Source organism: Acanthopagrus latus, chromosome 9 (assembly GCF_904848185.1).
Source record: "Acanthopagrus latus isolate v.2019 chromosome 9, fAcaLat1.1, whole genome shotgun sequence".
NCBI classification, from domain to species: domain Eukaryota; kingdom Metazoa; phylum Chordata; class Actinopteri; order Spariformes; family Sparidae; genus Acanthopagrus; species Acanthopagrus latus.
Window position 1 is genome coordinate 24,946,882 of NC_051047.1, and position 26,669 is coordinate 24,973,550.

The following is a 26,669-nucleotide window of genomic DNA, read 5'->3' on the forward strand; positions in this document are numbered from 1 at the left end:
TGAGTACACACTCCTTTAAATATGTGCTTAAGGACTTCCCCTTGACTCATGTAACCTCTGACAGTTAACATCTTACATGCAAAACAGGTGTTTTTCAAGTTATTATCAGTTGCTCTGGACTAATAAAGGCTTCCTCAACATACACAAATGATAATTGCAGCAACTAGTAATCGTGAAATGCACCAGATAACTCTCTAAAACTCATCTCAGCACGCTATAAAGACGCTTGTCATCGTCCTCTCATGATTTCAGCCTTGCTTACATCGTCCATGATTCTTCTGAGTACGCTGCTCGTCTCTTTGGACTCACTGAAGCTGAACACAGATAATCTCCAACTATCTTTTCATGTAGTATTTTCCTGCAGGAATTTCATGACAAATCTCACTGAGACATCACACAAGCTGCTGTTTTGCTCAGTCCTAATAAAGTAAAGGCTTATTATGCCAGACATTGCTTAATACGGACTTCATTACTTTTTTTTGTTTTTTTTGTTTTGCACCATCATGAACTAGGCCAGAAGGCTTTGAACAGAGTCTCGGTTGGTTGGCACTGTCTCCTCACAGAGCTGATCTGCCTGTTTGTGCTTGTGTTTTACGCCTCATTTCTACCGTGCAGTCCGATTCAGTTCAGTCACTTCCACATTAGAGCGGTTATTTATAGGTTTCCATTATCAAAGGCTAAGGATGGTACCCTCCGCCATCCTGTTTTGTCGTAAAGGTACCGACTTCCTCACACAGTTAAAGACGTAAAGGACGAGTTTAAGGAATAGTTCGACTACTTCCTGGCATCAGAATTGCAGTTAGCTGAAGCTGCTGAAAGTTAAAGTGAAACAGAGAGAAAGAAGGGATGAAATGAACCAATAATATTATTGTGTGCAGTTTTAAACACAGCTTCAGGACTTATCATCTAAAACTACTTAAACTTCAATGATTAGGCGACTTCTTAATGCATCATTTTGGAGTTATCAGTGTTTTTTGTGAGTTCAAACAGTCATTTCTCACGTTGATTATATTATTTTAGATTTGAATCATTGTCAGACTTGTCAGATCTTATAATAAAACAGATATTGTTACTGTCATAGCATCCAATGATGTGATATAGTACATAGCCCTCCTGTTGTGGTATTCCCTCATCAACAGAATCTAATGAAATGATTGAGAAGGAGTTAGTTAATTCATTAAATGGCCATTCAACAACTGAACAGTCTCCCAAAGGTCTGCAGCATGTGAGGAGGCAGGATGAAGAAGGAAAATCCAGCTGGTTCTGAACTGAGTCCAGCCAGAAGGTGGCAGCAGTGTCCAGTTCACCAGTACAAGCGAACTCAAGCCTGCTGTTGGATTTACTTCTTCCTGTCCAAGAGGTCATGAGTCCAAAACATGGCTGCTGTCCAGAAGAGAGGGGCCAGAGAGAAATCAGAGGGGCAGCTGTCTTTAGTTTCACATCTTTCTAGATTTACAAGCAGCTGCAGTCATACGGTGGCACTGTAGACCTTTTTGATTTAAGAGATTTTCTCTTAAATGTCTTGGAAAGTCTTTGGAAGGTTTCAGCCGTTTCTACACATGCTTGTTCCTTCAAGTTTCAGTTAATGTTTGATGGCACATTTATGATCTCGTGTCTCTTCTGCAAGTTATATTAAAACTTCAATTAACGTATATTTATAGTTTATATTCTTTTCAGATCATCTTCTGCACCACCGAGACATATTTCCTTCTCGCTGAAGTCAGCACAACAACTTAAACTGTGATAGCTTTTTTTCCCTTCCTGTCACTGGACACGAGACAGACTGTAAGGTGGACGTTTTCCAATGCAGAAAAGGCTAAATCTTGATCTGACCTGACCTAAGTCATGCTCGAAACCCACCCGTGCCCATTTGCTCCGGAGAGGGAGTGTGAAGCAAGTTGTTGGATTGTAACAGAAGATCAGGTGTCAAAGTGGCAGAAAGTCGGCCGTGGGAGGCCTCATTCTTTCTGCGTCTGGATAGGAATAGAAGCAGAGGCATGCCTAACTGAACGGGTCTCAGATAAGCCTGCTTTCAACTAAGTAGGCTAAAACATGCTGATGTGGCGCGAGGTCGTTGCTGCCCCTCGGAAATGCTGTAACCTCATTATCAGTGTCTGAGCCTCTTGGACGGGGAGGTGTGAGGAATGTGGCAGTACAGTTTGCTTCTTGCTCATTTCTGCTACTTAATTGCACACCTGAGCGGATGAAGGTGCAGCTAATGAATCGAGGTACAGTCACATCAGCGCGGTGAAGCGCAATGACGGAAAATGGTGTGAATGAGCGTCCTTTCCCGAACTCAGCTGGCCATGTGTGTTTTACTCTTGTTAAACTAGGTTTATAGTCTCGTGGAGGTCTTTAAAATCAGGTTTCAGAGGACTATCGTCAGTGTGTAGCTCTTAAATACCAGGAGAGCGAGAGGTTTAAAAGTTTGTCCCTGGTCCAGTGTGCTGTTAAGATGAAGATGTAGTTGACCCACTTGCAGATGAGGATCCACACCTCACCTTATATTGACTGCACGCTTTGGCAGAGTTCAAGCACTCTGACCATATACTGATATCCAGTATTTTATTGCACCCGGTCCACAGAGCCTGCATGGGTGGTGCAATGTTCTGCTTGCACCAGATTATAGAGCAGCCACACAACCCACATCAGCCTCCAATCTGAGGCTGCCGCGGCACATCTTTTAGCCTTGCCTAGTTTTTCTATGTCACATGCAGCAAAAATAGACCTGAAAATAATCTGTGGACATTCATATTAACATCATACCAGCATTTCACGACAGTTTTAATGTCTTTATCTGTGTAACATAGCACTGACGTGAAAAAATACATACAGCGGGTGAAGGGCTGTTTTTTTTCCCAGTGTGCTGTCTTTTACTTTCTTTCTTTCTCTCTTTCAACATGGTTAAAGGAGAATCACGTCTTCATTCTGATCTTAGTTGATCATTGTCAAAAGGCAAACTGCAGTGCACTGCTGCAGCAGACATCATGTGGACACACATGCATGTTGGCAGATGCAGCTGTCATGCATTGCTCATGCAGGCAGCGTGGACTGGTCTTTAGACTCACCGACACATTCGGCTGATGCCTTCATAACTGACCAGGGGAGTTAAAATTTCTCTGCAAACACGACACAGTCAGGCTGACTGATCAGGTGAAGAGGAGAACAACAAACAGACATAGAGATGTGATTTAGTCCTGCAGCAAAAAAAGCTTTTTGGTTTTTTTTTTCTCACGTATGTGTTTAAAGCACAACTCGTTCTTATGTTGACTCTACGAGGAAGCAGCACCTCACTTACAGAAACACAGTGCCCTTCTGCTCAGTTTGTCCCAAATTGATTGTTATATTACACTTTGTACCATACAGCCATCTTTTTCAAGAAGAGGAGAATGTAAATGACAGTTGACACAGTTTGAAAAACAATAATCTATCAATCTTTAACCAGTCAAGGCTCTAATAGTCAAACAATGGTGTAGCTGTCAGTTCTTAAAAATATATATAAATTAAAGATGTATGGTGACCTTGACTGAAAAGTCAAATCAGATCATGGATTTGGAGGATTGTGATACGTCTGTAAACGCTTCTGAAGTGATCCACAGACAGACTACATTTAAAAAATTTGACACTGTCGTTCATTTTGTTTTAACTAGCCGGAAAGCTGGAACGCTCTCATGGAGCGAAGCTGCAGTCTGACTCGTTTGAAGGCTGTTGGTATAACTCTGCCGCTGGCCGACTCTTTCAAACTGGCATCCTCGTCTTCTTCAGCTATCTGCCAGTTACCGTCCCAATCATGACACCGAAGACGGAGCTGAGGCTCGACTCAACACGGAGGACATTTTATTTTTTTACAGCAGCTTCGCTCCTAGTTTCAGAATCATTCCACCCCAAACCATGTGTGTTATATTAATTTGTAAAACTTTGCATGTAATTCAATTTCATCGCTTTCTAATGTGTTTAACTTGATGCATACCATGATGATGAGAAAATGTGTACACCCTTGTCACGTTCCCACTTTATTTTTAGCCCCGCTAACGGCAGAGCTCTAGGGACGGCCGTGTCGGTCAGTCCATCCAACCAATTTGGTCCGGACTGAAATATCTCAAAAGTATTGGATGTGACATTTGGAACGCACATTAATTAAAGTGATCCTTTTAAACTTCCTCTTGCGTGATCAAAAATACATTTTGGTTTCTGACCAAATATCTGTAAAAACTAATTACATTTCCATCAGCACCGGCTGTACATCGTGTTTCGTGAACATAGTCAACATCACCTGCTTGACATTAGCATGTAAGAACTGTGAGCGTGTCAGCATGCTGACGTTAGCATGTAGCTTCAAGCGCAGCTCCAGTTTTTCTTCAAGGTCATATTTGCTATTCACCGTATTTTACCGGAATAACGGAAATATGGAGTCTTCTTTTTTTATAGATTAGCTGAATTACTTTTCAAATAAGCTAGTTAGCTGTGTAAGTGCTGGTGAGGAGGGCGACAGAATGGAAGTGTGGCACTAAAACAAGAAGCTGAGCAACTTCTTACATGTGCGTTAAAAATAAGGTGAACATTTTTGTTTTGATAGAAACAAACCTAATATAGAATTGATTGTAAATGTGCTTGTATACTGTACTTCATCACAAGAACGGCAGCCATGTCCTTATTCTTTACCACCCACCTCATACAACTGTGTATGTATGAAGTAAGCAAAACAGTATCACATGAAGGGGAAGATGGTAAGGACACCAAACAGATTTTGCAATTTCAAGTGGGAATTAATCGGGTTGTCAAGTATTGAAATGACTTTTAGATTATTCCAAAGTAATTCTTTTACTGCCACTCAACTCTCCTGCAACTGTAGGCTCATAACAGTTTGACCACTTGTTTTGCAGGTTATTCAGTTTCTTATGGTTCATCCTTGTTTGTCACAAGATTCAAGTGATACGCTGCACACCTCCTCAAATGGTTGTGTTTTTTTGACTCCTAAGCACAAATGTGGGTCACAAAAGTTTGAAAAAAGGAGAATCTGGTGAATTGAGAAAGAGAAGTTTCGCCATCATCCCTTTGCATTTCCAAATATGCATCATTAAAGCCACAAAATGTAACTTTTTTAAAGTGTCATTATTTGACAAGCGGGAAGATGAGACTCAACAGTCATCTCGAGTGACTTGTCTTAATTTGAAATGTTTGATTAGAAAATGTCCTATTACGTAAAGTTTTACTGAACATCTACATCTTTTAAAACATTTTCTGTCATTATGGTCTCCATCACGTTGATGGAGGCCATGTGGAGCCGGCTCCAGCAGCTTTTTATTTGAACTTTGTGAACTCTCTCTTTTTTTGGACCTCATTCTGCCAGGAGCCGGAGCCATCTGTGCAGCCTGGGTTTCTGTTTATGTTGACATTTGCAATATAGACGTGATGGGTAGGAGGCTTTGGGCATGACGTGATGTTGCCAAGTATACGCTGTCACTGGCTGAATCAAGTTCATTTGCATTGAAGGATCTCGTTCGGTCCGGTGTAAGCACACAGCTTGGGCCGTTTCCTGCTGTGAGTTGTAGGCGACACAACGACGTTTTGTTTGTGACTGTTTATGGGCTGGTGAGAGTATGCGGCACTAAATATATACATAGAATCTCATCATTAACCGCTGTCAGCAGCTGCTCTGGCAGGCTATTTTAAGCCCTCCGATATGTAATGTCAGAAGAGGTAATGCACTGAGCAGCGTGATGTTTTTTAAAGACTACAAGCTTCACCTGCCCAGTTCCTTCACACGTGTTTGCACACAAACCTTTCATCTAGGGACCAAGAGAGGTATGTCCCAACAAGTATGCCCAGGCCATGATGACCACTCTCCAGGGGCTTTGTGCACTTTCAGCCCCGGTTGAATGAAGTAGTCAACAGGCTGAAGCCACTCTGAATAACACTGGAAAGTAGGTCAGAGTTGTCCTGGGATGAAGCTGAAACTGGGCCAAACAGAAAAGTTCGTAAAAAGGTTGTTCTTTTAATATTTAGTATTGAGAAACTTGAGATAAATACAATATGTAAAGGAATTTGATGTCTGTGTTACGGCTTTTGGGTCATTTTGTTCATATTTGAAGTTTTTTCTTCTTCTTTTTTGGTTTTATACGTTTCAGTTTGTGTTTTGGATTTTGAATTGACCACCATTTTGTTAGAAGACTAAAAAAACTTCACATTTACCCAGAAATAGCCATGAAATGTTGAAGAAACAGTATTTCTTACGGTGTAAAACAAACTTCAAAATCATAATAAAGTCCATCTTGTTTTGTCTTTCCACTGCTCCAACAATCACCAAACTCTTGATTGGTTGAAATAAACACTTGCGTTAGATGTGAAAATATTTAAGTGGCTCTACACAGTGTTTTCCACTCAACTGTTTCTCTGATGTCTGACCTCCCTCTCGCTCCTCTCCACTTCTATTGTGGTGAATTAAGGATTTATCTCCACTAAAGCGTTGATTGTTGGTACAAGACTTTACCTGACGTATTGTAGGATAGATGTTATGATTATCACAATGTGGTGATAAAATAGCCCGAAATGTTATAAACAATGGCAATTTGAATGATTTTGTTGAAGAATGTGTTTCTGTTTTCAAATATTTCTTTAGCTTGTTTATTGGAACCATCTGGATTTACACATCCAGATAAACAGTAAACATACCGTTGAGTTTAGATCTGCAAACAGAAATGTGACTCGAGTCATTTGGTCCAAGTGTTACGCAAGACCCAAGTTATTTTTTCTTGGGCAAATCAAGTCACGTCACAGGTTGTTAAGTCGAGTTGATTCCCAATTTAATCCCTTAGATACTGCAGCTTCCCTGCATCATCTGACCTCTATGAAGAGTGAAGATAACTGTCGGATAGTAATATTATTGGCCAGTTTGTGTAACCTATTCAAAAAGTATGAAGATGAATTTGTATTATAATTATTCACACTCGTTTGCAGAATATCTCAGGTCTGAACAGGTTCAGGCTCTTCGGCTACATGTGTGCTAACTTTTGAAGAAACACCCCATGGATATAAAATCAAATACTCAAACATAAAATGAACGCTGAGAAGTACTTTGAATCATCATGTCTCAAGTCATTTGATCCTGAAGTCATTTATCTTCAATTTTAAAGTTGCAAGTCATTAGAACAGTGACACCAAGTAGCTCACAGATAAAAGATTATCCAAAGATATTCACTGTTCTGTCACAAAGGACAAAAAAAAGCAGCAAATTCTCACATTTGAGAAGCAGAAAAAAATGTTACCCTTATAGTATCTTTAGTTAAGTGTTTGACTTTAATTTCACAAATGACTCAAAAACCCATCATTCCACATTTTACACCCAAAGAAGCCTGAAGGGTTCATGATACGCCCCCACACTGAGGCAACAGATTTAGCCTTGTCTGACCAGCATGCTAATGTCTTAGCTGACAGCTCTGACCGGCCATCAAGTCGCAGCTAATTTGTCACCGCGTTTTTTTCTTTCTTTGAGAACACCGGCTCTCATCACTCTGACACCAGCTGATGGGATGGTTGCTTCCACTTGTGTAAGCCAGTAGTTGTTTTTACACGGGTCGGATAAAATGCAAATGGTGTCGCAACACCCTGTCGCAACATACTGTAGCAGTGTCAGACAGATTCTGTTGGCTTGTGTGTATAGTATGAACAGGGGGAGAGGAGGATTCAGGCTCCAACTCTGATATCTTTTCCAGCTCTTTCACATTCTTGGATATCAACAATCCAAAACTATTGAAATGACACATGCAGGACCTTTGACAGCAGCTTCTAACACGATTTTGCTTCATGGTTGCATTAATTATGCTCTTACATGTTCTTTCACGTCTTTGAAATATTTCCCTGCTGAACCCAGTTGGACTCAGCAGGGAAATATTTCAATGATCATACATCATTACTGTGACTGTATAGCATTTTTAAATTCCTTCCAGTGAGATTCAGCTGCAAGGTGATCACAAAAATAAGTAATTAAAGGTGCAATATGTAAGATATGGCCTGAATATTTGTTTAAAACATCACAAAATGATCTTACATTATTAATAGGATGTGAGTTTTTGTCTTGTCCAAGACGTCTGTGTTGCAGAGATGTCTACTGAAGTTCTGGACCGGTCTGTCCTGTCTCTTTGCACAAGTTGTTCCAGCTCAAAGATTGATGTGAAAAACAGAAATACACCCATCAGAATTCAGGTTTTTTTACCGACAAAACACACATTCAAGCTCACCAGAAACAAAAAAAAAACTCAACAAAACTATCTGGGTTTGTCTTTCCAGCATTTCAACAATCAGCAACTCTGGTCTGGTTTAAATACATCCTAAACTGACAGCATGATACACTGGAGTCTTGGTCAGAGATGCTGTATCACCTTAGGACTGTAGGCCTTGTCACCATTGTTCTGAGCTCCCGGCTTGTGCAAACTGGACTTACCTGCACAGTTAATTTATTAGCTTACTGGCATAATGAGCAGCAGTCAGCGGTTCCTCTGATAACATGCTGCCATATCGAAACTCATTGCACCTTTTACCAACCAGTACAGCAAACAGTATGTTGTAAATGTTTAATAAAAAGTTCAGCGTTAGCTTAGCGTCGTGATGTTTTTCCGTTTGGGCTAATTCTTGGTATTTTAACAACAAGATATACCCTGATTCTTCACCTGACTATTTTCGGGGCTGAAATGTACCCCTATACTTTGTTACGCAATGTCTTATAACCTTTTGGCTCCACAGCTGAAATGGCCATATGCAAGCAATAAACAACCTGGCGATTCACGGTAGGGGTCTCGCTGACAGACTGGCTGGACTCCTGCTGAGAGGGATGTACAGATCGGATAGACCAGCCCAGCATGGGTGCCAGTGCTAACGTCAGGACAAGGATCATGTCCTTACATCCTGAGGGGCTTAGGTTCAAATTGACATTACATAAGAAGTATCTTCAAAAAAAAGCATAGAATTTTAAAGTATAATTGTTGGGACATTTGAGAAAAAACTCCACTTAGTAAGATTTAATCAGCAATCAGTATCAGGAAATAATACAATTTTAACTGTGCATCTGTTATCTGTTAGGCGAGAATTATATGTTTCTTCTCTCTTGTTCTGTTCCAGGTGCTTCCCAAGTCCCTCCCTCGAAGAAGCCTCGCAGCAGAGGCCTTTTCCACAGTCTCTTCTGCTGTCTATGTAACAAAGAGTCAGACCCACCACCACTAAAAAATAATGCCCCCCTCTTGGTTGAAGAAAACGGGACTCTTTCAAAAGTAAGTTCATGTCGCAACACCCCTTTCTCGCTCTTTCTCGTCATATCCACTTTCTCTTTCCGCACTTTATCGTGGTCAGCGCGATTGACAGCCACGTGATTCCTAGAACACATGTTTTCTCAGCGCAAAGCTTTTCATGTTTGCGACAGCATCTTTCCCAGGCTGGTGAGTAATGTACAGCCAGTGTTGAAAAGTACTGCATGTCCAGACATCCATCAAGATGAAGTGGACGTCACATGGAGAGGGCGGAAATGGTTACACAGGTGGACGGGGAGATCACTGCCCTGCTCGAATCCAAGAACGGTCACTGTAGATGCGGCGTGAGCTACGAGGGAGATGCTCCTTGACTTTCAGACGAAAACTTGGATGTAATTTATGCATCAGTACTGAGAGAATGTGGTCTTTTAAACTTTTGAAATAAGGGCCTCAACAATTATTATCCAAATCATTTAATGTGCAGATGATTTTCACTGTTTAAAGTGTAAAAAGTCAAAAGTTGCAGAAAAGAGATCATCACAGTTTCCGGGAACCCGATCTGATGTTTTTTGAAATTGCTTCTTTCATTCCACCAACAGTCCAAATCAACCAATGACTCTTGATTTTCTGTCATATACGACAAAGCAAATAAGCAAATCCTCACATTTAAGAATCTGGAACCAGCCAATGTTGAACATTTTTACTTGAGAATGACTGAAACAGCTTTTAGATTATCAAAAAAGTTGGAAACCAATTTTCTTTGGATATGTTTTATTTTGATTAATTAATTAATAGATATCTGTTTAAAGCTTGTTTGAATATGAACAATATGCATGCTTAGTATGTTAACATATTCTAAGACTAGTGCTTGATGTCAGCCGGTGACTGACCACTTTTAATTTTTGGAGAAATTAAAACACTGCCTGTAGATAAACTGAGTATATACCTGGAAAAAAACATGACTTCTGGCAGTTGTGGCCTGAGGATCAAGTGGTCAAGACGTTCTCAGGTGTCAGTTTCAGATTAATGCCTTGGTTCAGCCTTTTATAGAGATTTGATATTCTAGAAGTTATTTCTCACATCTTTCCAAGCCCCCAAAATAAATTGCTTGGTCTCTGGCAAAGGAGGAGGGGTTGAGTCAAGTGCTAGGCTCAGTTTTGGTTGTGACAACCTGTCATGTCAACGTGCATACTGCTCCTGTTGCTTCTCTCAGTGACTCCCCCCACTTGTGCCGTGTGGATATCCACTCTGAATGGACCTTTACAGTTACCTGCCACTCACTTGAACTCAGACTCTGCAGGATGAGGAACCAATGCATGGAGTAAAACCTTTCAACAAAGTCCAGCCTGAGAAACAACTTCATGATGTATCTGGAAAACTCTGAGAAAAGTAAAGTCTCTGGAGAAGGGGAGCCGTCCACTGAAGTCATGCTTGCTGAACAATGCCAGCTTCTTCCTAAGACAGAAGCTGCAGATTTAACCAGCTCTTCAAAGGGAAGTGCTGAACTTGACATGGAAGTCCTTGTGGAATATACAGATCAGACTGTTGTCAGTGGAGAAATGGACCCTTCCTGCACATTTTGCAATGAACACTCTGAGTACTTTGAGCAATACTCGGCAAGTGATGGATTTTCAGACTCCGACAACATCGTTGATAAGTGTGAGACTTCTGGGTTAAGCCAACCATTCGATGAATGTGCTCAACACCGTGAGTGTTTTAAACCTTGCAAGTCCCCTGAGCACTGTGCTAATCATAGCTTAGCTTCCAAATGTAGTCCTTGCTGCGAACATTGTGCAGAACACCTCCAATTATTTCAGCAATGTAAACCCTCTGATCAGCAGCTTGACTTTGATTCAGACGACTTGGCAGTGAAGTGCGACGGTTTTGGGCAGTGTGAGATGTCCGATTTCATACCTGAGTGCACAGACAACCTCGAGCTGCTTCAACAATACGAGCTTCCCGATCAGCAGCCCGAGTGCTTTGACTCTGAGCCAGACGCATCAACAGAGGACTCTGAGCAATGTGACATGACTCCTTTCACACCCAACATCTCTGATTCAGAGGACTTATTGGACTGTGGCACCGAACTTTGTGACGAAAATCTAAATCAAACTGAAGATGAAGATGACAAGAGCTATCCATCTGAGCAAGAAGACGAAAATGAAACGGAGCTGATTGATGAGGAGTCTGGATTATCAGAGGATGTAAATTCCTCAAGATTTGGCGCACCGGTTCACGTTTATTTTGACGATAGTGACGATGTTTTCTTTGGAAGTGAATGTCGTGAGACACACCAGCATGCTGACATGTCCACAGATCACTGCAAAATGTGTGAAGATGACTACTGCGATGACTCTCAACAGCAAGACTCAGACAAGACCTCAGAGTTTTGCCCTGAAGAAGACGGAGCCTCTGATTGCTCTTCTGTGGAAACCAAGTCCTTCAAGACGTGTCCTGATGGCAGTCTTCCTTCACTCCCCTGCTCTGATTCATCAGGGGAGTCAGAAAAAGAAACTCAGGAGGATTCAAGTGATGAGCAGACGCAGTGGGAATCTTTTGAAGACGAAGAAGAAATGGAGCAAAGCAATATTAACGAAACTAATGAGGACAAAAAGAAGAAATCTGCTGTTGATTTCGTCATTGAGGATTACTTCGATTTGTTTGACCGATCCGACTATTATGGACATGCATATGCACAAAAACAGCGTTACATCTCGTGCTTCGACGGGGGGGATATCGACGTCCATCTTCATCTAGACGAAGTTCATTCTACACTTACCAAAAATGCGATCAAATGTAAAGAAGACAATGAGGAAATTAAGGTACAGGAAACTGAAGCGTGTTTCGATGCCCCTGAAGATATTCATAACGAGGAAGATGCAAGTCCAAGAGATGATATCTCTACTGGGTCGGGTGAGTCAGAGAGACGACCTGAAGACTGGACAGTAGAATCAGAATCAAGTTTAGCAGAGGATGAAATTGAAGAATATGAATCAGAAGAACTTCATTCAGAGAACTGTGAGGAAGCAGAGGACAGTGAGGACACTTGTGCGTTTGACAACCGTTTTTCTAAAGTCTGTGATGAAGAAGATGTGGAGGTCTGCCTGCCCTCTGGCAACAGGGAGAATATGTGTGCGCCATGTGCGGACGACATTTCTGTCGAAGGTGATGCTTACGAAGATGAACTCTCCGATGCCCAGAATAATGAATCTCTTGGCGATGAGACCTGTACCATAACATCTGTTTTTGATGACAACAAGGAGGATAAGTCTGAAGACAAAGAGTTTATTGACTGTTCAGAAATGGAGCCATATTGGTCACTTGTAGATCAAGAGGAGGATGAAGAGCTGTGTGAGCCAGGTGTCGAGGAATACTACGCATATCAGATGAAAAGCGTTCAGTCGTCGTGTGATGAACAAGCCCTGAGTGGATCATACGATCAGATAATCTGTGGAAAAGCCGATAGGAACGATTCAGGAATTGAAAAAGAAGTTGAGGAGACCGACTCACAGAGTCCAGAGGAATGCAAAACAGACAGATTTGAAATCACTGAAGTTATTCAGTTGAGTGACAGTTTAGCTGACTGCTCTTCTGATGTTGAAAAAACAACCAGCCAAGAAGCTCCAGAATCGGACGACGACAGTGGATTCAGTGAAATTTCAAGAGACTCAAAACCTCCTTTGGACATTATTCACAGTGTTGCCTCCGAAGAAAGCGGCGATTCAGAAGAGGAGCCGAGTGACGATGAATCCTCTGAGCCTTGTGAATGCGATTACTGCATTCCCTCAATAGAGCAGGTATTATACGACTTTGCACCTTAGCTGAGCGATTAAGCGTTCAGCCAAAATTTCAAATTATTGTGTTTGAGGCAAATCTGTCAGTACTGCGGGTCTATTTTTACACTCATTAGGACTGTACTAGCAACTCACCAGGACAGATTGTGCAGTATCTGTGTCAAACTCCTCAAGCTCTGCCATTATCATCACGCGGCTGTCCTCTACACGAGCAAACACATGCATCGGTGTTGCGGGCAGCCTTGTCGGGGTCATGCCAGCTTGTTTTTAGCATCAGAATCACATTAGCAAACACCGATCTCTGACCACTTGTTGAAGGACGGGACACGGTGTGGTGATACTTACATGCTCCATCAACGTGGCAGCAGCTGTAGGCTTCTTGTAACCCCTCAGCCCGAAACACCACAACACAATTCAGTCTCTTCAGTGATGAAAAGCACATGCACAAGCACACAATGAGCTCCCGCATGACAACACGAGATGGTAATGTCTAATGTTTGAAGCAGCTGAAAGAACTTAAATGAAAATAAATGAGCTTTAGTTCTCAACCCTCCATTTCTCCTCAGGTTCCAGCCAAACCGCTGCTCCCACGGATGAAATCAAACGATGCGGGGAAGATCTGTGTCGTCATCGATTTGGATGAAACCCTAGTGCATAGTTCATTTAAGGTACGTTTGGCTGGCGCGACTGTCGCCTTTCTCACAGTGATACGTTTATTATAGTCTTCATGGGATCATTAACAGGCTATCAACCACAAGCATGCATACAGTGTACTGATATTTCTCATTAAAAAATACTGAGAGGGAGCTCATCCAAATATAGAGCTGATCAGATATCAGGATCAGGTGCTGATACTTGATGATATGGACTCATTAAATATCGAACTGATGTCACGAGCCACGTACTGATCCAGGTTCAACTCTTCAAAATTCCTTTATGAATTTTGATCACATGTATATAAATCTTCTTGCTCGTAGTTCTACGAAGGAAATTAAAACTCAAGAACTGTAAAATTTACAGTATGAGTGAGGTAATAATCCAAACTTTATTTTCCATAATTGAATAAACAAGCTGTTCTCAGAGGAATATAAGAGAAGATAATGTTTGAAGCTAGAAAGGTGGCAGGGTCCGCCTCTTTTAAACAAAGTAAAACAGTATGAAATGATGTCGTCCTTTAACCCTCTGAGGCCGATTGACGCTCTGGCGCGTCAAAATCAGGCGATCAGTTTAAGATGATGTGGCAGTGAGACAGAGCTTCAGTGAGTCTCGGTTGAGAATTATGTGTTGGAGCAGCCTTCAAACTACATACCACTTTTTTTAATTGTGTTGATAGGCCAAGTAAAACTGGATTTATGATAAATAATGTACGCCATGTTTTTTCGCCAACATTGCTGTCACGTTTGCTGCACGTTTGGTGCAGGGAGAAACGATAAAACGGGATAGTGATAGAGACAGCGATAGAGGTGGCGAGTTTTGAGAGTTGAGAGATTTGTGACATTTAGCGTGTTTGGAGTGTATAGTTAGTGTGTTATGTAGTGTTTGGTTTGGTGTGTTTAGTGTGTATTGGAGTCGTTTTTTGTGTGTTTAATGAGTCAAAACAATGAGGAGGCTGCTGAATGTGAAGCAGGCAGTGCAGCTCTTTATTGAGCTGGAAGGAGCTGAGGGAGCCCTGAGCCTGAGGCATTGCCTGCATTTAAATGTAAATAGTTAGTATTAAAATCTAACCTACTCAGATTTTATGTTTTTGTTTTTGTGATTTTAGGTCCATTGTGTTAATGCAGCATGTCAAAATGAAACAGTAACTGTACAGTCACACATCTGAGGTTGTGCTGAAAACAGTGACACCAAACAAGGCAAGATAAACCGTTTTTAAGCTGAAATATAATGGCAAAATCAAAAATAGTAAGAAATGGCCACTTACACCCCAGACGTTAAGATGTTTCTCTTCTGAAAACAACATAGTGCAACTTTAAGTTATACATCTAAATTTAATGTATGTAACAGATATTTATTGCTCTTTTTATAAGTACTACACTGTAGTTTACAACAGTCTCATGTAACCTGAAACATAACACCACTACCAACAACAACATTAATCAGATTCAGGATCAGAATCGCTTTTATTGCCAAGTAAGTTTACACATTTGAGGAACAACTAAAGTACTTTAAAGACATAATAAAACTATAACTATAAATAAAGAGTGACCGATTTTAAAGTAGCTGAAGTCTGTCCAGATCTGTCCTGCAGTGCAAAAAGTTTGACCTAGATTGTGCGAGGTCGCTGTAGATACTTGTTTGTTCATTTTATTGTTTGTTTTTCCAATAATAGTGGCAGTAATAATATTGAAGACCAAACAACGCTGGTCTTGTCATCAGCATTGGTATCAGCACACACCCAAATTCAGATATCAGGGCAAAGAATGTATCCCATCATCCCTGTATCCTGGTGCTGGATCTCTATGGGTATGGAGTGTCACGTTGTCAAAATAAGGTCTGAAGGTTTTCCTCAATGATTTCATCCCACATGTAAAATGTTTTTCTACCACAAACACTGTGATTTCTGGTAATAAATACAGCTCATTATCAGTTTTATGTTTTTATAGAGCTGACCTAGTTTTATTACCGGCACAGTGCTGGTTTGTGCCAGTTGGGTGTGACAGGATGGCACATGATGTTTATTTCTTGGACAAGAGCCGTAACTTACTGGAGCGTAACCAGCAGGTTATGAGATGTCCACCAGAGCCTCCAGGAAGTTAGTGCTCCCAAAAAAAGAAATGATTTATAACGTAATCCCCTGCAGAACCAAAACTTGTACTTTAATACAATATGTTTTTTGTAAAGAGTAAGCATGGGATGATTTTCGTGTCACAGACGTTCTCTGTTTCCCGATCACAATCATTGTCATTCATGATTTTATCCTGATAATCATTCAAAGTTGCTTAAAACCCTTAAAATGGTGCTGAAACATACTGGAATCATGTAATCCTACATTTTGTTAAGAAACAATTCATTTTATTTTCATGTCCTTTTTTGTGAAAATACAAACTGTTGTTGGGTGTTATCCATTTTGTTCAGCCACGTTGACAACTTTTTTTTTTGATTGCAATGACTAAAAAAAATCATGTAAGAGCTTTATGGCATTTTCAAGTAACTGGAAAGATGAAAATTCATAGAAATAATCGAAAACAACTTCAGGCAAGCCTTTTCCCTGTTTTCAACGTTCGTTCTAAACTAAGCAGACTGGTTACAACTGTTTCCTACCAAAAGGTATTGTACACTCTTTATGTATTGATTTACTGATGTATTAAGAGGTTATGATTAGAGAAACGTCTGTAATCACTGCAGAACAATGGAGCGCAATGAGCCAGAAAGGTGGTTACTTTGATTTTACACATTGCCGTCATCCCAGGTATAATTAAAATAAGTTTTTTCATTGAGATGTTAATGAGCACATCAGAGAAAATAAATAGCTCTCGGTTAAACTATATGCAACAGAGTCTTAGTGGGTAACTGACATTCTGAGGGCGTTACTGTTTGTTGGCAGTCCAAATGTTTATTTCAAAAAGACATCACACTCACATTCATCCAAATAAGTTTCCACAATGGCTTTAATAGCTATTTAAAAAACTACATTTTTATTTCAATGACTTAAAATGTCATCTCTGCAAATATTCCAAAATAGCAAAGACATTAATTGAGATTGAGTGTCAAAACAAACATTTTAGTTGCCAAGCTAAAGCAGGCGTCGTAAAATAGCAACAGGATTTGCACGACATCATTTTAGTGTATTTTTACGAGGCACATGACTTATTTTTATCTTACAGGACCGAGCTCATGTGCCGCCTATAGCCTACATGAACCACTTTATGGGTGCTCCAGTTTCATGGTCCTGCGATTTAAAGTGAGATGTAAAAAAACTTTATAACAGTCTGATTTCCAGGAATGAGAAGCAAACACCTTTTCCAAAAGAGAATCTCTGCACAGCATCAATTTAAAAACAGAGTGAATCAACCAGTGTTGATATACTTGGAAGGACAGATCTCAGACAGCATGTTAACTTTTACATTGTTCCCACAAATAACTGGCTCCCTTTTGATCAGTTTGATACCTTTTAAGGTAGCATTCTGTGAACAAAGTAATCAATGCCACAAGTCGAGGCTCCCGTGTCACGACAAATTACGTAATGAATGCCATCTGGTGTCTTAGTCCTTCTCAGGTCACAGTCTGTCCTGAAGGATGACACTGGATATCGCCACCAGCTATGTGTAAACAGGGTCAGACTCTGTGAACTGCGGTGGATAATAAAACTAGATAATAAAACTCATTATTACTTTGACATACATACTAAAAATAGAGTTTAGTAGCTTTGGAGACGCCTACATGTGAAAGGCAGCGGAAAGCCAGTGTGTGCTGTGTGACTCTTTATGATTTGCACGGGTGTTTGTTTGTCCCGGTGTGATTTTAGTGGGGAAAGAAATCCAAAATGTATTAATTTTTTTTTTTTTTTTTTTTTTTTTTAATGGAACGCCCAGTCACCACCTTTTAGATTACTGATTTTATTTGATTCAGGAAGGAAATGGCCGTATGAAGCTGGTGACATTATCAATATCTCGCTCCATTGCAAATAGTCCAAACAATCTGTAATGTCACCTGATCTGATCTTATTCTGATCAAAGTGCATTTACTTGTTGCATCAATATGCGTTTTTTCCTTAACCAGATAACATGACCTGATGGAGATTGCAAATGATACAGTGTGTACATACAAATAGATCATAAACTAATTGAAATGACTAACAGATACATAATTTAAAGCAGTGTCAGTGTAGTTAGAGGGGGAAAGGAGCACATACACCTGTACGTGACAAATTAAACCAGAACTGAAACAGACGCGATTTCAAGCTTCTTTTTGCTGACGGAGATTCTTGGTATCTGACAAAAGAACAGAAGAAACTATTGATCTGTTCCTATTAATTTGTTATTCAAGTACAAAACATTTGAACCAGCAGGTGCAGGACTGAACACAACAAGTCTGCCACATTTGGGAAAATGACTCTGCATTAATTCTAAACTTTCTGGTTAAGATTGATGTTAAACTTGTTCTGCCTTGCTTGCATTACCTCATAGTGTAACAATTTAGGTCAGGGTGTTTTTCCTTATATAGAACACACATGGTGCGATACTAACATTTGAGAATACAATTTCAGGTGTGAGACTTGGCTTATATAAATCAGATGACTTTACGAGCCTTGTCACTTTCTGTAGTGCCTGAATTTCAATGATGGAAGTCACAAGAGTCGTATTATTTACAGTGTTGTGTTATTTAAAAAGTGAGGTGGCGTCTTGGTGTCTATTTGACACATCTCCACTGCAGATTTGTTGCTACCACTCTCAGCTCTATGAGTCTTTTCAGCGAGTCTTTTTGTGTGTTTAACGTTTCTTCTTCCGTTTTCTTTTTCTTTTTAACAGCCAGTGAACAATGCTGATTTTATCATTCCAGTGGAGATTGATGGAACAGTTCACCAGGTAGGCTCTTTATAGGCTTAAGTAACTGTTTGTTGCCTCCTTATGTTGCTTCAATCACACTGCCAAAGTGTCAAAGCATAAAGCCATCGTGGAAGTTTCTACAAACTTGCTAGACTTCCTGCTACGACGCCCAGAGATTTGTGTAAAAACAATCAAAAAATAAATAAATAGATAAATAAAATGTGCAGGCAGGATTGACAGAGCACCATCTCATGTGCACTGACCATCCCCATCTGGCCTATACAATAAGATGCTTCATGAACTGAAAATCAGCTCCCAAATACAAAATTAAAGGAGTAAAAAACCCTCCATGACACCACTGCAGACACTTGACAGTGCTGTGGCCCGCTCTGTTGACGGCTCCAAGCAGCAGGTGGCTATTTCCATGGCCTGATGAAATGAGGAAACCCTGGCAGGCTTCTCAGAAATCACAGGCCATCAATCTCGCACTGTGGCGCGTATTATGTATGCCGCGCTTATTGGTGCAGGGGTACGGTAGTGACTATTCCCTGCAGGCGTTAAATGGTAACTGCAGTGTGTTGTGCTGGGCCTCCCAGAGGACAGAGGAGCTTTGTTGTCTAATGGGCCTGGGTCTGTTTCAAGTAATCCAGGATAGGCTTGTTAAAGTGGGGAAGGCCTATTCGGGATGACTTGGTTCAGAAACAAGGCCGCCAGCATCTTAGTGTAAGTGATATGAAGACCTGTTGGGGTGTTTTCTTTTCCTTTCCTGCAGTATTTGACATCATTATAGCAACATGGAATCATCAGCATATAAAAGAAAATGTAAAAGGTGCAATATGTAAGAAATTTACTTTAAAACATTCGTGATAGGCATAAAATGAAGAAATAACTTTTCCACTGAAGTTGGCATGCTAACCAGCTAGCCCTGGTCAGTCTTGCCTCATAATAGTCCTTTGTATAGTGAGCCACTGTAGGGTTCAGTCTGTCCAACGACACCAAGTTGGTTTTCTGCTGAGTTTGGCTCCTGGCACCCCAGGGCTAATCTCGCTGTCATCCTAGTTCAGGCCTCCACACTGATTGCCGTCCCAGAGTCAGAGTGCTCATGGAGCTGCTGTCAATCACCTCTGTACTTTTCCCTCTCAAACTGGCCTCCCTGTCAAACTTGGTCCCAGTCTGGCTGGGGAGGCTGCTGAGCCTGGTTCCGTTGCCTGATCACCAGGCTTCCATTCTGATGCTCATTCTAGCAACACTTCCTGGCAGCAACAGTTGGCAGTTGGCCCGTCCTTACATATTGCACCTTTTAATGGTAGAGAAAATCAGTTTGGACGCTGAGTAACACCATAAAATGTATTTTATCACTTTTCATTCAATGTGACATCTTGTTAATGACAGATATGTCATGTTTGGAGACAATTATATGATTTATACAATATATAAAATCCTAATTTCAATATTATGGTACATAAAGTTGCTTTATGTTGCGATATATTTTTATCTTTTTTTTTTTTTTTTTGGTCAGGAGCAACCCCATGACTAGTTTGTGTTCCTGAACATATTCCTGATAGTGACTGTGGATTTCATACTTGTTTGCTTTTTGTGTCTCCTCCCAGGTGTATGTGTTAAAGAGACCCCACGTTGATGAATTCCTCAAGAGGATGGGAGAATTGTTCGAGTGTGTTTTGTTCACGGCCAGCTTATCCAAGGTCAGACTGCTGCTGCTCATTCTGTGTATTTTATGGCTGAAATTGGCCTAATTCTAGCAGGCAGACAGGACACAAGCTGACCTGATGTGTCAAGTGACACCTGTTGTTTCAAAACATTATGCTTACTGGAAGCTGCCCCGTGTCACATTCCACATACACGCTCACGCATAAATATATATTTATGATACCTGTCAGACATTTTAACCTCTAACATTTGATCCAAACTCTGTCAACCTCAGTCTTAAGGTTGTGAAGCGCTTGGTCACTCATAACTCACTCGTACATCTGCAGCACATGACCGTATCATCGGTGTATTTTAGCATACATCGTCTGAAATCAGATGCCGGCCTTGTGAAAATGTCCTAGATTAAATGTTGCAGATATCACTTGTCTTGGTTGACACACAAGTCAGTGCTTAAACTGTGCATTGAAATTTGATGCAGGTTGGGTTAGGCTTGATGGTCTGTGTGGACCTTAATGTACATTTTCAAAAGACCTGATATTAAAAATCATACGCTACAAGCTAAATGTAATGCACAAAACAGCATTTTAAGTGCCATGACACAAGCTAGACTAATGTGTAATATATAGTTTCATGATAAAGCATTCAGAGCATTTTAGCATTTTTCTTCTTACTCTTTTGGCTTCATGGCCTTAAAACCTGACTTAGTTTCCCTCTCACAGCACATTTAAATGGTTTTCAGATGCAGCAGTCTCTTGTTCTTAGTGAATAAACTAAAAAAACTCAATGCACATTACTGAGCATCAAACAACAGACAAATTTAGCAACTAGCTAGTGCTCCTTGTTGACCATTTCCCCTCAAAAGTTGGTGTTGGTGGTGGAGACCAAAAACGGAGCTAAAAGCAATTTGATATAAGAATTAAGTTTTTCAGTTGTACAAAAACTTGACTATAAATGTATGTTAATGTCGGTGTGTATCTTCTTGTGTGAACAGGGAACTAATTGCTCAACTTTTTTACTTGCGGTAGTATGTCAGTAATGTGTTTACAGCCTCATAAATCCACAAATTGTTGCTTATTTTCAGCAATGAAGTATAGTTAGTCTGTTTTGTTCCTTGTATGTGTAAAATATTTCTTTTTTTTGTTCCTCATGCACAATCTGCATTTTTATTTATCTTTGATTTTCTGAAATTTGCTTTAGAAATGTAAAAAAAACCTGTTTAAACGAACATACTGATACATAATTCTCTTTATCAATAAAATACCATTATATGGAGCTTAGAAATATTTAACACTTGCCTCTGGGTTTCTCCTGCTACAACAGTACGCAGACCCTGTATCGGACCTGTTGGACAAATGGGGCGCCTTCAGGAGCCGCCTCTTCCGGGAGTCATGTGTCTTTCACAAAGGGAACTACGTAAAAGACCTGAGCCGCTTAGGAAGAGACCTGAACAAGGTCATCATCATCGACAACTCCCCGGCCTCCTACATCTTCCATCCCGACAACGCAGTATGCTCTCTTTATTTCTTTCCCTACGACACATTTAATCAAAACACACTTTAAAAAGTTGTCTTTTGTTCGCTAAATCTTTTTAAAGCCACTGTATCTTTCTGCTCCAAACCTCCAGGTTCCTGTAGCGTCCTGGTTTGATGACATGTCAGACACCGAGCTCCTCGATCTTATCCCCTTCTTTGAGAGACTAAGCAAATCAGATGACATCTATGATTTTCTCACGCAACAGAGGACTTCAAGTTAACAGAGGCAGGACATTAGGAGGGAACTAATCACCAGCAGCTGTTGTCACGGGGCCACGGAGGCTGGTGGGCCGCAAGCTCCACGCTGCTTCCAACTACAAGGACCACACTGCAAAAAATGCCTGTCATTAAGTCTCGTATTCTTACGGCTTTTCGCATAAAAAAGAAATCCACTCGGTAAAGACTGAATATGAGATTCAATGACTTCTGTAGATATCTTTTGCAGTGCAGCTAGTATGTTGTTGTTGTCGTTATGTGACAGCAGTGACCTTTGTAAGTGTGCTGTAAACCTAGATCGTGTGAACAGTTGTTCCGTGCCATTTTACAAATGAACCACATCAATCATTTCATGTCAGTGCAGCGTAGCATTCGTAATAGTATTTAAAGCTCTCACACATATTATAACAACTCATTGATGTCTGTCCTTTAAATCCCATTAACTTACTTTCTTTGTTGCCTAACCTTTTGGCCAAATGTGTTTGTAGTAAAAAGACAGTCATTAACTTCAATTTTGGTTTAATAGATTAATAATTAAAACACAATGTGACACATTTCACTCCAAAAGAAAACATGTTTTTCATGTGTTCCAAATACTGTGCACTTACTGCCAAAACACAATATAGAGATAATTTATTGTTTCAGATTTTTCATTCAGATTGAAACGAAACTGAACAGAAATCAAAGGAAACCATATCCAGCAGTCAGTTGCCATTGTTTTTAGTCTTTATTCACTACATTACAGATGATCGAGAAGGTTTCATCACTAATATCACTGGAATCTGTATCTGTAATCTGTAATAACCCTTTTTTATGTCATCTTATGCACAGTTCAGTCACAAGAAACCAACCTTGACTAAGTAGGGGTGTCACAAGTTCAATCCTTAAAATCCTGAAAATTGGTCGAAATGAGCATCAGATACGGAAATCAAAAACAAGAAAGGCAATTCTCTCTGTATTTTTTTCCTCCTCCTGTGCCTACTTACTTTCATGTGGCAGCCGTGGTTGTAGAGTAACCTTCTGCCACCTAGTGACTCGTACTTTTGTTTTTGTGTTGAACACTAACCCAGTTGATTGGAGAATTACTGATATTTAAATAATAGTCGTATATAACTCGACTGTTACACGCCCCCCCCCACCAAGAAAAAAATGGTTATAATCATAAAGAATAAGGTGAATGTGGAAATGACGATTTTTGGGGCATGAAGTCAATGATATGTTGATCTTTACAAATGGCATAGCCAAAGGCGAACTCCAGTGTGGGTCCTCAACCTTGATTTACTTGTTTTGGTCTCACGAGTCGGGTTGTTGCAGGAAGACAACAGTGGAAACATGATTCAGAGTTGGGGAGAAGAGTTTGCCTCGAGGAATTCCCAGCAATAATGTATTTCCAGAGTCATGGCTGACTAAAAAACTGATAATGACAATCTAGAACAGCTGTTACAACCCACCTCGCAAGATTTCAAAGGGAGACCTTTTCCTTCAACTTGTGATCTTTAGATCTACTTACGTATCTATCTAAAGATCTGTTCCTAGCTTTTATAGGAATTGTTTCCATGTTGTCTCAAACAAGCACTTCTTAGATGGTCGCTGTTGCAGCCATTGCAGAGATCCACTGGATTGATTTCCAAACAAAATCAGGGCTTGGGAGACTTTTGTGACACCTCTAATTATAACACATAAAATGATGCATGTTGGACAGTTCTTGCTCAGCATTAAGAAAACAGATGAGCGCGCACACACCGGACCTTTCACACCACTGCAGAAATGGTGAGATTATGTTTGTACATAGAGTATATCAGGATTTTAGGCAATCATTTTGAATTGGTTTTAATGTTATTTTACCATGTGAGATTTTAGTTGTACTGGCCGCCACAGCGTGCAGCTCGTCAAAGATGCAATACTGTTTTTATGTAAGACTGTAACCCGCTAAGGCGACTTAAAATACGTTTGGAAATAACTTTTCGTTTTGAAAGCACACTTCGATGCCTCCTATCGGTAAACTTGAATCCGAGATGTTTGGTGTAAGACATTGATGCAGTCGAGAGTGCTGCCGTATCGTTCTGTATATTCAGTTTCACGAGGGGAAGCGTTTGTGTTTTCGAGCCCTGATGTGACGTTGCCTCAGTCTGGAGCGAGTGTGTATATTTGAATGTGTGTGTGTGTGTGGGTTTCAGTGTGATTGCGTCAGTGTGAGTATCTACATTGGTTTAAGATTTTAAAGAAAAGACACTTTGACAATATGTGAAAAACCATAACCTGTCTTTGAATAATGATTTAACTTTTTTTTTTTTTTACTGTATGCAAACAAGAGTATTATTAACGTTGTGACTCAAGTTAAGAAACTGGTTCAAGTTTAGTTTTCAAGTTTTTAAAATTGCTGCTGTTTAAATGTCAAGATTGGGAAAAAAAGAAGAAAACCAGAGATATTTTTACCTTGCACCAATAAAGCATGTTTTATTGAAACAGGTCATCTGTCACTACAGAACTTTTTTTTTTTAACCATACTTAATGCTCAACACGACATGGCAGAGGTGGAAACAAATGGAAAAATGGAATAATGAACAGATTTCATATGTAAAACAACTATCGTTCTCTGTTAAGTTCAAACACAGTATCCACTCAACAAAAACACAAACATGCCCTGATTATCAATCAAGGTGATCAAGTAATTTTATCAAACGTATTTCTTTCCTAGATTACCAGATTTTTGGCCCAATGTATTTACATTACAAGCCCCTTTTCTACAAGACAGAACTCTCGTCATTCAAACTATAACTTCAGGTTTTCGGTGAAAACATTTAAAATGTCTATACAATAAAAAATGGTGAAAATAGATATGAATTGTTAGATGTAAGTAACTAACAGCTGTTGTTTAGATGATCCTGTCTACAGCCTGAAGATAAATATAAGTTTGAGATGACCACGTGGCTGTTACAGAAGCCCTGAGGAGCAAGTGAGGGAATTATTATTCTTTTCTGGTGATCCATTTGTTTCTGTTGTGTTTATGACTGGAGAACAGGTGAACATTTTTTTTGCTAGCATAACCTTTAACCTTTATTAGTGATGCCAAGTGAAAAAAAAAAAAAAATGAGGAAAAACAAATTCCTTCAATGTTTTTGTTTGTTTTTGTTGTTACCTAAATTTACTGAATTTCCTGATACTCATGAATTATTCCTGATAATTTTCCTGATAATTTCTCCTGATAATTTTTCCTGAATTAAAAAACATTTCAGTAAAAAAAAAAAAAAAGAAGAAAATCACCAAAATAAACCCATTTTTTTCTTAATTCAGGAAGAATAATCAGGGCAAACAATCACTCATCATCCTAATCATCTGGAAAAATTCAAGAATTTCAGGAAATTTTGGTTAAAAAAAATCAAAATTCCTTCAAAAAAGAAGAAGAAAATTGTCTTTTTTTTCATATTATAAAACACAAATTCACTTTATTTTCTACTTTTTTGAAGGAATAAGAATAAAAGCAAAAAATCTCCTAAATTATTTTGGTTATTTGGTTATTATTTAGGAAATAATCACGACTTTCAGGAAATTCTGTTAATATTGGTAAAAACAAAAATAAACAAAAAAAAAAATTCATGGAAATTTGTTTTTCCTCAATTTTTCATTTGTTTGTTCTTTTTTTTTTTTTTTTTTAAATGTTTTTTGAAACGACAAGATCAGGTCTGACAATTGAGTTGAGTTGACAAATGAATTTGTAGATTTTACCCTTAGATACTGATGGATGAAATGAAATGTCTCTTCACATGCATCGTGGCTGAGGTGCATTTACGTAAAACTGAACTTGCACTTCACTTGTTTCATGAATCAAACCATATTTCAAACCATCATTTAATCCTTACAGTATTGAAATCAGATATTTATTGTCACAAATACGCGCTTGGCATACACATCAAGTCAGACAGTCAGATCACTTACACACAAAACATTATTTACATCCAAACTGCAATTTGTATAATGATAAAGGAACCATTTCTTCACACTCTTAACTATGACACATTTTATATATGAACAATAAATGTGAATCCTTAAATGCAAGTTACTGAAAGAAAAATCCATCACAACCCTGTTTAAACCTTTTTTTTTTTTTATAGACATACCGTTTGTAAATATATAAGCAACGTTATCTGTCAGTGTTACAACTTAAAAGCATCAAAGTAATAATCAATCACTGTCAATTAGGCGGGTGATGACAGGTGGATGATGTCACTCACGGATCACCTGTGAAACGTGAGAGGAGAAAGAGTCAGACGGAGCGCCGGAGAGCGTCGGTCAGCATGTTTGGCCTTATTCTGTCAAAATGTCCACCTGTCCGCTGCAACCTGTCCATTCCACCCATGTCAGCTTTTACTTAACATATTAACACTTCAATTAAAAATCTGCAGCTTGAAACTTAAAGGATTATTCCATGAAAACTGAGCTGCTGAAGTCAAAGCCAAACCTTTTTAGCTTTGACCTCTAAAAATAAATTGGTGTCACTTAAAAGTTACATAAAAGTCATACTTAAGAGAAAGTACAGCTACTGTTCTAAAGTATTATTAAATAGAAATGGCTCTCATATAAATAGTACTTGAGTGAGAGTCAGAAAGTAGCTGATATTAAATGTGAAAAGGTACATGTAAGAATAAATTAAACATATGTGAACATGTATTTATTTATAGTATGTGTCAACTGATAATTGGCCTACCCGATTGTTGAATCGGATATTTAGTATTT

At 39.5% G+C, this 26,669-nt stretch overlaps 2 protein-coding genes across 11 annotated transcripts in view; one reads left to right on the forward strand and one right to left on the reverse strand.

The window, feature by feature from the left end:
- Window positions 1–24,405, forward strand: part of LOC119025625 (carboxy-terminal domain RNA polymerase II polypeptide A small phosphatase 1-like) — a 26,887-nt gene extending 2,482 nt beyond the window's left edge. Inside the window, exons 2-7 of one of the 2 annotated variants that reach the window (XM_037109354.1) lie at window positions 9,115–9,263; window positions 13,600–13,701; window positions 18,502–18,558; window positions 20,130–20,222; window positions 21,508–21,693; window positions 21,812–24,405. In XM_037109354.1, coding sequence (XP_036965249.1) covers window positions 9,115–9,263; window positions 13,600–13,701; window positions 18,502–18,558; window positions 20,130–20,222; window positions 21,508–21,693; window positions 21,812–21,940 — 716 coding nt within the window. In that variant the 3' untranslated portion in view covers window positions 21,941–24,405. Of the gene's footprint in view, window positions 1–9,114; window positions 9,264–10,480; window positions 13,037–13,599; window positions 13,702–18,501; window positions 18,559–20,129; window positions 20,223–21,507; window positions 21,694–21,811 lie in introns of those variants that run through there. The other variant, XM_037109353.1, reaches the window with a different exon arrangement.
- Window positions 24,218–26,669, reverse strand: part of obsl1b (obscurin like cytoskeletal adaptor 1b) — a 34,314-nt gene continuing 31,862 nt past the window's right edge. For all 9 annotated transcript variants that reach the window (XM_037109350.1, XM_037109349.1, XM_037109351.1 and 6 more), the window contains one exon: window positions 24,218–26,174. In XM_037109350.1, coding sequence (XP_036965245.1) covers window positions 26,164–26,174 — 11 coding nt within the window. In that variant the 3' untranslated portion in view covers window positions 24,218–26,163. The remainder of the gene's footprint in view (window positions 26,175–26,669) is intronic.